The 10,886-nt window shown below is 30.9% G+C and overlaps 2 protein-coding genes across 5 annotated transcripts in view; both read right to left on the bottom strand.

Moving 5' to 3' along the window:
- LOC106687271 (glutaminase liver isoform, mitochondrial) overlaps window positions 1-8,495 on the bottom strand; it is a 36,981-nt gene extending 28,486 nt beyond the window's left edge. The window contains exon 1 of one of the 2 annotated variants that reach the window (XM_014431045.2): window positions 8,376-8,495. In XM_014431045.2, the coding sequence (XP_014286531.1) occupies window positions 8,376-8,428 (53 nt within the window). In that variant the 5' untranslated portion in view covers window positions 8,429-8,495. The remainder of the gene's footprint in view (window positions 1-8,375) is intronic. The other variant, XM_067051483.1, reaches the window with a different exon arrangement.
- Window positions 8,496-8,553: 58 nt separating this feature from the next.
- Window positions 8,554-10,886, bottom strand: part of LOC106687270 (glutaminase liver isoform, mitochondrial) — a 23,610-nt gene continuing 21,277 nt past the window's right edge. For all 3 annotated transcript variants that reach the window (XM_014431041.2, XM_014431044.2, XM_014431042.2), the window contains 2 exons: window positions 10,308-10,448; window positions 8,554-8,688 (listed from right to left, as the gene is read on the bottom strand). In XM_014431041.2, coding sequence (XP_014286527.1) covers window positions 8,574-8,688; window positions 10,308-10,448 — 256 coding nt within the window. In that variant the 3' untranslated portion in view covers window positions 8,554-8,573. The remainder of the gene's footprint in view (window positions 8,689-10,307; window positions 10,449-10,886) is intronic.

Here is a 10,886-nt window from a genome sequence, read left to right as displayed (position 1 = left end):
TAATAGTTGATTATGGGGGATATAGTCTCGTACAAAAGACACCGCTAAGTATATCCAATATTATAATTAAAAGAAGAAAAAAGATTAAATAAATAGATAAGAATAATGCTTCTTAATAAAAGAGAAAAGTAAAATTAATCTAGACTTAATAAAACAAACAATTGTCTTCTAATGGTAAAAAGAAACAAGTTAATTTGAAAAAGGGACGAGAGAAGAGAAAAATAAATAATAATAATAAATAAAATAGAGGTAGTGTCAATAATGAATTAATAAATATAGAATTTATAACAGAATATCCTACAGCAGCCTGGGCTTCAATCTTCGGATTGAGGTTGGGTTTCCCAGGTTGTAGGTCACATCTCCTTTAACTGTCGGCAACTGGGAATGGAACTTCATGAACCGTTTTTTGATGTAATCCTCTATTGACTCCATTTGTAATTCCCCATGCAATTGGCTATTTATTATGAACCAAGGAACATTAACTGCCATTCTTAGGACTTCGTTTTGAAATGATTGTAATTTTTTCCTTTTCGTAAAGGATGTCGCTCCCCAGACTTCACAGTCGTACATCAGCAGTGACCTGAGAATTGTTTTAAATATAAGAACTGTTGTTTCTGTTTTTAGTTGGAAATTTCTGTTTAGGGTAGGATACAGCATTGCTAACATTGCATAGGTTTGAGTTAGTTTGATTGATATGGGATTCCAGGTAAGGTGGGGATCTAGGTGAATTCCCAGGTATCTTACTGTTTCACCAGCAGGATTCCATTTTACATTTTTACCTTTGAGGATTAGATCCGGTGGTTCTGGTGGGCGTCGAAGAGTAAACATTTTTGATTTACATTTTTCAATGTTCATGATAATCATCTTGCCAGTTGGTGAGAAGTGGAATGACTTTATTGAAATCGAATTAAAAATCAGGAATAATTAAGATGCTCTAAAAAAAAGAATTAAGATGTTTTTTTATAATTGATTCCAGTAATTTTCCAAAAATGGATAACAAACTGATAGTTCTATAGCTGCTGATATGTTCAGCATTCTTACCAGGCTTGTAAATTACTATGAGTTCGGCTTTCTTCCACATATCAGGAAAATATCAAGAACGAAGGCAACTGCTAAAAATTAACGCAATGAAAACGACAGCTTTCCTGGGTAACATTTTGATTGCTATGACTGGGATCAGATCATGGCCAGAACTTTCCTTTACCTTGAGCTTTTTAATCTGATCCATGATTTCTTTTGGGGACGTGAATTTAGGTGGGAGCTCAACTGTAGCGAGGGGGAGATTTAAATACTTGTCAATTTCATCAGTGACTAAATTCGGGCTTATTTCTGTGTTGGAGAATGTTTTCTCAAAGAAATTGGCGAACACTTCGGCTTTTTTGCCGTCAGTGGTGATGAATTCATCATTGTCTACTAGACTTGGAATTTTTTCACGTTTATACTATAGACGTCGCGTAGCCTTCCATAATGAATGGACTTTTGGGTCTACATTTTCCACATATCCCTGATATTTAGAATACGCCCATTCATCCAGATCCTTTTTAGTTTTATGTTTGAGGTCGTTCCATTTCTTTTGAACAGGGTTTCTAGTGCGCATCCACTGTCTCCTTGCGTGATTTTTTCTTTAATTTTTAGCAGTTTTGATTTTGGACAGCTGCCAAACAATGTTTTTCCCCTGAATGGAAAGGTCGTACAGTTGCCTCATGTAAACTGTTTGAGACCGAATCATTTAACATCGTTATACTTTTATTTATTTCTTGAGCGGTAGGGAATTTTTTTTAAGTTGTATTTTTCATCGACAAGAATTTCGTACGTTTCTAAATCGATTACTCCACTAATGAGGGATTTTCTCATGGTTTCATTGTTTATCTCAGTTGATAAATTAATTAATACAGGGATATGGTCTGAATTTAAAGCTGTGATCACTTCAGAAGAGAGAGCAAAACTAAATTTTTTTGTTAATACGATTCCAGAATGTCAGATTTACAGCCTGGTCTGTAAAACGTAGGTTCATTTGGTGTATTTCCAAAGTAATAAGTATTTCCACTAGAATTTGATTTGAGGCATCCCCAGTAAATGTTGTTACAATTTATTTCACCTAAAACTAATGTATAGTTCCCTGGTGGTAATAGTTTTAAAATTTCGTCTTGAATTTTTTTTTTTTGGAGGATTATAAACTGCTGTGACACAGGTAGACGAGTTTAAACGAACCGAAACAACATCTATATTAAATAAGTTGGTAATGATATTTTCAGTGAAATCTATATTATTTTTTACTATTAAGGCTACACCACCGGAGGGAGTCGAACAATCTTTGTCATTGCGTAAAATTTTGTAACCTGAGATCTTCAATTTGATGTTTGGGATAAATGTGTTTCACTTATACAGGCTATATCGAAACTTGATTCAAGGGAAATTTTAAACTCATGATATGCCATGACCATTCTTGTTTAAAAATTTTAATTTTCTTAATTCCGTACCCATACACAAAAAATGAATATTTGAGCATTCGTAGAATAATATATCATTTGTATTAAAGCGCAGTTGGTCAGGAATGAATTAGTAACAGTAGATAAGCGCTACTAACCTGGATAGATGAGTCATAATTTGTGGTAAATACGGTTTGATAGCTTCCATTATAATTTTAGTTATTGAAGACAATAAATTTTCACCATTTATTTTGTTGTCTTGATTAACTGTGGACTCAGTTTTTGGTTGCGGTGGTTTTGATATTGATCTAATTACATCAGCATATGAGTTTTTTGAAGTGATTTTCGTGGCTGGCCTGCTTGAATTAGTCTCAGCTTTACGAATATTTGGTTCTGGAGATGAGTTTATATTATTTTTAAGGATTTGATAATATTTACATCCCTTGTAATTAGCCGCATGAGTTAGTTCGCAATTTACACAAAATGGTTTATCCTTAAATTTTAAAGGGCACATTGAAAAATGATGTTTACCTTTGCTGCACTTATCACACCTCGCTTCCAAATGACAATAATTCTTTGAATGACCATATCTTTGGCAGTTAGTTCACATAGGGATGTCAGTGTTTTTGTGTTTGTGTTCTACTATAATTAGGCAGAAAGTTAATGTTTAAGATTAATAATATCTTTGGCCTTTTCGTTGTTTTTAAGAGATACTGAACAGAGTCAAGTGTCAAGTGTCAAGTTTCTTGTCTTTATTTAATATCCTGGATAAATAGGCAACTTCGAATTGTTTTGAGTCTAACTCGGCCTTTAATTCATTTTCAGTTATATTATAGGGAACCTTCCTAACCACTACGTTTAAAGATTTATTCTTATCCATTGAAAATGTATGGTGCTCAATTTTTTCTTCATCATAGTACTTAGTTATAGTTTTGTAATCTTCGAAATTCGTTAACATAATTTACTTAATAATTATGAACAGCACCTTAAGATTTTCGAAAATAAATTGTTACGTAAAATATTCGTACCGAATAAGGGTGAATTAACGGGAGAATTTAGAAGACTACACAACACTGAATTAAGGGAACTACACCCGATAAATATAATTCAAGTTATAGCATTGCAAGGCTTAGTAACGAACGGATCCCTAAAAGGTCCGGGGGATAGACCGAAACGTAGTTGGGAGGATTGCGTCAAAACTGATTTAGTAGAATTAGATTTGGAGGGGCATCACTGGATGATGTATTTGGAGGGCGATTGGTGGTATCGGGAATGAATCTTCGGCTTCGTTAGGCTTTCATTATTATTACTACATAACCTGTGATGATGAAATAGCAAGATAATCATTTGTGTTAGTGAAGATTTGATTTCACAATGATGCTAGTGAAAGCTAATATTAAATTATTTCACTTACATTCTTCATTGAGCATTATTGGATATATTTTGCCGTCGGTTTATTTTTACGTTTACCTTTGGAAAAGAACGTGAAGATAACTTTGCAATCTGAGGAAATCATAGGTATCCATGGGATTGGTAAGGGAGAGCATACTCCTTCTCCCACGGGTCAAGACGGAGAAAGCATTCGAGTCCCTTTCATACTCAGTGGATCAAAGGTAAACCAAATGAAGAATAATTGGTAGAAAAAACAAATTTAACCACCAAAATTCAAGAGAAATCGTGGAAGTGGTAACTCAACTAAGAAGTTTGGACAGACAAATATATATATCGAGAAAAATTCCCTTAAAATTAGAAATAAAATAAACAAAATAATGATGCTGAATATCTACAGAAATATTGAGATACAACGAGATCATAATCTCTGGATCCATCCAGGGTAAAACAGGACAAACTGGAAAAAAATAAAGAGGAAATAAAGATTTACGCCATACACAAACTAAAATAGGCAGTGAATAGGTTTAGAAAACAAAATAAAATAGAAATGGCCTATAGGTTAGTAAGCAGTAACTAATTATCCATCCGATTCGACCTGTTGAAAATATTTACTTGTCAGGTCTGAAATATCCATCCGTGCTATCATGGTAGTGCAGAAGTTCAAAATTTTTGGTTCGGAGTTCACTAACTTATAAAAAGTGTAATAAAGAAGCGAAACCTCTATGAGAACTTCATTACTGTCATGGTAATATTATGAGCCAAGACAGTTAAAATAAACAAAAAAAAAAAAATTAACATCGCAACTGCGGTACTTGAGAGTCTATGAGCCAACGATAAATTTATTCAACGGATGATCATAAAGCTTAAAAAGTTCTTTTTGAGTTAAAATAGGTTCGGCAAGTCTTTCTGTCCAAATCAGGTGAGTTCCTAGTTGCATTCAAATGAGTTACATTTGCATTCAGATTTGTCCAATCTTGAGGTTTTATTCAACCGAAACACAAACAGCTGGACATAATATAAAAGTTATATCATTGAGGCCAATAAGACGTAAGTCATAGTTAAATTTGAGGTGAAATTCAAAATTTACGCGCTTAAACATGTAGAATTTTTTACCTCGACTCAACCATACGTTAAACTGCTACGATTTATTCTAGAATATTCTGTATGGTAGGGTGAGTGAAACTCAATCTTATAACATGATCCAAATGTATTTTCCAAAGAGGGAAAAAAAAAATATATGGTTGAACTGATTCAACCATATTGGAAACATTTAAGACAGTTATTTGAAAAAGCTTCTGTTTGATTAATTTATGAAATGGATAATAAATGTGATTAGTGTTTGTATACACAAGCTTTTTAGTAGTTAATAGTAATTCGAGAATTATGTAAACATTTTTTTAATAAATCTCAAAAATTTTTTAATAATAATGAAACTGTTTAATATACAATTAATCTCTTGAGAAACATTTTAACATTTTGTATTTAAATATTACACTTTAAACTTATCAATGATTGACTGAGTGATCTGATTTTAGCCGAAGGTCAGAATTTGTTATTATTTTTTGGAAAAATGGTGGGTACTGCAATGATAAATGATTATTATTACCGGCTTATTATACTCACATTTTTTGGTTATATTTGAAGAAATAAATCTGACAGGAATCTGGTTTAAGAGAACAATTGATTTAAGGGATGAATTGATTCATATTCGTGGTCATTTGAACGCTCTTGTATTCCGTAGGTAAAACTGAAGAGCCATAAAAAAATAAATAAATAATATTTTATTGATTTGGTAAATCTAATTCTCACAAAGATAAGGTTGAACTTTTTTTTATTTCTCTGTTTGTATCTGTTTATAATACTTTAATATATTTACGTAAACATAACATTAAACACATTAAAAAATCTTACGATATGCGTCACCAACCTTTAGTCACTAATTTCCAGACAATTTATGTTTTAAAAAATTAATTTTAAAAATTATAAATAAGTAACAAAATGGTGGCCGAATTACTGAAAATTCTAAAATCTTTGCCTATTTTCCAGTTAAACGAGGGGGCTGCCGATTTCAACAAGTGTCTAAATGCTCGTTTTAAGGAATCTTAAGAATTGATAAAAAGATAATATATATAATTTCAGCCATTTTGATCTTGTTAATTTACAGTTTAATGTATAAAAAATAGAACAACAAATAGCGAATCTAATAAAATAGATTACAAAAAGAATTTAAGTAAAAGGAAATCAGATTCGTACTTGGTGCCCTTCCAACTCCTTAAATAGGAATTTTTATGGAAATAAAACGATTTAATAATTTGGATGATTTTTTTGGTCTGCCGGTATCTGTTGCTTACGTAAGTATTCATGATTTGTCAGGATTTTATCCAAATACAAGGTTTGAAACCTTAAAATTGAACCTAGTTTATAATCATGATATAATCACATACAGTCTTTTATAAAATCATCTTTTAGGCGTAGCCGTTTCCATGATATTTGACAACTATACACATAAGATATTAATCTTTCGTTATTTAGGAAAAATAGTTGTTTTTTCAAAAACAGTATTTGGAGATATATGGTGAAAAGATAAAACATTAGGAGGGAATGTACGATTTTGGCAATTCTGCTGTCATCATTTTGTTATTAATTTTTTGAAACCAAATTAGAATATTTTTCAGCTTGAAGCTTTTTGTAACTTAACGTTAAACATTAACGTTAAAATTTGCTTATGTTTTTTTTGGTAAAAATCAAGATGTGAGGATTCCTGTGTCGCCTAGACTTTTAAGAAACTTTACGTGAAGCTGAACCTGAAAGTATCGGACTATAATCAATATTAGCGGAAAAAGAATCGGAACAGTTCCTGCAAAAAATATGGTTTGTGCGCAAAAATGTATGCAAGACACATTTCATTTTTTATTACTGGTTCTCAGAAAGATATAAAAATGAATAAAGCACTAAAATGTCTCTATTGTAAAGCGGGATATAAATTTTTTTCTGATCTTATTTAGCCTTTAAAATCGATTGATTTATTTTGAATTTAGAGAATAGAAATCATCATGAAATCTCAGCCACTTCTCAAGCTAGCCATTATGATCATTATTATCAGAGACAGTCTGTTTTATAGTTTTTATCATATATAAACCTCCCCCCCCCCCATCCCATGCCGTCCATCGAAAAATAACATAAATAAATCTCATAATGTCCAAGCATGTATAAATGATTATTTATGTATATAACTGAATTTTAAAATAGGTTAAATATAATTTACAGGTTGTACTCTTTGACTGGTTATATTGTAACAAAATAGATTAGGTTGACTAATTTCAAGGATTTTTAATTAGTTTTAATCATTAATTATTTTGTTATAATATAAGGTAGACTTGTCTAGATAAATGTTGAAATAAATTCGAAGAAATGCTTGAATAAACAGTAAATAAATAAAGAGTTAATTTCGAAAGAATAAGTGGTTTTTTTGTGTTAAACTGTGTTAATTTATGTAATAAGTTAAATTGCATTAATGGGTGTGTGATGAACTGTTATAGGGTTTAAACTGTCTTTGTTAACCAGAAACTAAATTTTTAAAAATGGAATATTTGTTCGTTCAGTTTATAAGCATTAATCTAGTTATTAATGACCAAGCATTTATTTTATAGTACTAATAACTCAGACTATATAAATATTATGGGAACATAGATACTGGCATGACGGGGCCTGATTGCTATAACGTTCATACGACATAACTATATTTATACAAATGGTTACCAAGGTAACTAGAATGTATACGATCTAAAATTTCATTTTAACATTTTAGGTTTATTTTTAATATCTATTTTAGAAAATAGAGCATTCGCCAGAAAGTTTATGGTGAATTTCTTGAATTTTACGAGGATGAATTTCGTTGTTCGGACCCTCATGACATCTAATCTTCAAGTTTAATTGTAGAAACAGTATCAGGGTGATGTAGGGATGTGGTAACCTTGAATGTAATATCGCAGAAAAATATTTATAAATAAAATTTCCTCTTTCCCTGCTTGGAAACGTAATATCGGTGTTATATTCATTTTTCAATGGGTTAATATGTAATAAGTATGAAAAACTTTGAAAATACCTATTTATGTAATGTAATGCAGCAAGCCAAATGGTAAAAATTGACAAGGTTAGAAATTATTAGCTTTTAAGGCATTAAGTTAGAATCCATTAGTCGCATGAATTTAGGAACAACGAAATTCCATTATATCATGTTTGGATATATGAACCAAAATGTTGGCGAAGAGAGGCGGTTGTGGTGGTGTTGGTAACATTATTTCGGCTGAATTTAATCGACCGGATAGGTAGATAGGTGACATCATAATCGGCATTAAAACTTGAAGAAAAAAGTCAATTATATACAAAAAAAGAACAACAGGATGTAAAAAAGTCAATTATATACAAAATTATTTGAAGATGAACGCAAATTATCTGAAACATTCTTTCATTGGGATAATTACTTTTACATCTATAAAATGATTATATATACTAAGAATTAATTTATAGTAAATATGTAACATCCTGATATACTTTTTCGTATCGTCTTCCTTAGACAGGGCATCCTTATCCTTCGAATCAGCCATATTTATTCTGCCGTTGGCGAAGTTTGGTTAAAAATTAACAATAATATAAAAACTTATTTTAAAAAATCATACATTTTATAATTAATTATATTAAGAAATATCATATGTTATTTAATATTTTTTAACATAATATGACAATTTTAATTTATTCCTTCTTAGGTAGTGGAGTAGCTGTTCTGAGAGAAATCCATTTCTCTAAATAATTTATGACGTTATCGTGTTTGAAAAATTTCGCATCATCCAGCGGTGTGAACCCCAAGCTAAAATAAAAAATGTTTATATACAATACATGTTCGAGTAAAATTATTTTGTTAAGTATAAATAAAAAGAGTATTGTACTTTTTTCATAAAAAAAAATAATTATAAAACACAAAACTACTAATGGAGACCGAGTCATGAATGTTATGATGTTTCTGCGATAAACATTAGCGATGTTCTAACAATTAGTTTGACTCTCAAAAACTGTAAGAAACATGCGCAGAACAGGTTTTGGATTGGTTTGAATCTGTAAGCTACTCTATGAAAATTGTTGTTTGCCAAAATTATTTTAATTAAACTATTATTTTCCATTAATCATTTGAAATAAATACTCAATATGATTTCTGTAGTTTCTGTTATTTTAAATTATTACCTAATGATGAAATGACAAGAAAAATAACAATTCTTGTAAAGTTTATTTATATTTACATATTAAATGGGAAATCCAAATTCAATTATTCTATTTATGTTTTAAAATTATCATTATCAGTTTATGACTTATAACGTTTTATACAAATAGTGAGGTATTTGAAGTAATTGTTTAAACAAACAATATCTTATACAATCCATATTGGTATTTGAAATTTGATTTCTTTTCTTAGCACAAATTTGTCTTTAAACTCGAGGGCTCCACTATAGAGACAATGCAAATTATTTTCAGTCCATAACATGATGACAAAGAAAAATCGTAAAAACTATTTAGTATAAGATATTTCGCTTTAAGTGACATATGACGGTCGCGGCCAGCAGATTGTTACGCTGGTTATATGAATGAAAAAAAAACTTCGAGTGCAAAGGTTTAAATACTGTAATCGCAGCCTAACGTTTTGTTAAATTTTAATAGTTTTTAGAAAAGTACTTTTAATAACATTTCTCGTTGTGAAAGTTTTATCTATTTTTTTTTTTTTTTTGCACAAGTTTGCTAAAATTACTCCGCTCTTAACTATTCATTCCATTAAAAATTATTATAGAACCAATACTGAAAATAAAAAAACGAACCATAGCAGCCATCAAAGCGTTTTTAGAAAATATTAAATAATTTAAAATCACGTTTATCTCAAGATGCACCAATACTGTATAACATGTTAATTAGTTAACTCATTACTTTCGGTACGGAGACCGATTATCACAGCTACCGTGATAAACCAGCTCAAAATTAGCTGATTAGTATTATTGGAGCTAAAAGTTATTGGCAGTTTTTGATAATATGAGAAACGTATATTGGCTTCAGAATATGCGGAACTGAGTGTTCTGTGTTTTTACACAAAGAGCAATGTGTTGGTCCTATTTATCGAAGCAACCCAAATAGAATGGCTTCGTCATGATCGAATGGTAAGGATGTCGATTGATTTCCTGCATGACTCTATGATAGCCAAAATTTAGGTTAAGAGTTAATTGTCCACGTATTTGTGAACGTAAGATGAAGAGTCTCGAAGTAAATCTGTGTCACTAGGATGGTTACAGAGAGCCGGAAAGAAGTGGAGCAGGATCGTGAAGAAACCCCAGAGAGTGTAGTGGTAAATAAAAAGTGCATACATTTAAACAAGTGCTTTGCGTTTAGGTACTTTTTACATGAGCACTAAGTATAAAAAATATATATAAATATTAGTGGCAATCTTACCAGTCTTTCTTTTCAAGCATGTGTGGACATGCCTGCATGAAAAATGACACGCACTGCATATTTCCTGCAGCTGCAGCATCGTGGAGAAGGTTTCTTCCCAAGAAATTGGTATAACACGGTTTGATGTCATCCGTCAACGTGCTAAATAAACATGGATACAAATTTATTTGTGAAGTGATAACCATTTTAAACTTAACTAGCTGGTATGCATTTTAAAACGCAGTATATTATATGTTCCATAAATGTGTGTGAATAAATTACCGTGTATGGGGTCTCAGCTATTCTAAGACTGACCGGGGGTTCCCACGACAGCATTATATTTATTTATTCATATATTTATGTATTTATATTACGTGTTTTATGTATCTCTATCGGTTCCTGATGGGAATCGACTGAGAAGGGATACAATATATTTAATTAAAACACTAAATACCATAGACCATCTTGCTATGGCATGATAGATATGAATATATGTAATTAATCATTGGAGTTCTTGTACTATGCTATTGATGTTATGTGGCATGCAGGGATTCTTAATTATAAAATAGGTTTTGGTTACATTGGTTTATATATACAATT

Source organism: Halyomorpha halys, unplaced genomic scaffold, assembly GCF_000696795.3.
Source record: "Halyomorpha halys isolate HHAL.00 unplaced genomic scaffold, Hhal_1.1 Scaffold940.1, whole genome shotgun sequence".
Classification (NCBI taxonomy): domain Eukaryota; kingdom Metazoa; phylum Arthropoda; class Insecta; order Hemiptera; family Pentatomidae; genus Halyomorpha; species Halyomorpha halys.
The sequence above is the reverse complement of the archived record's forward strand: the minus strand, read 5'-3'. Positions and strand labels throughout refer to the sequence as shown.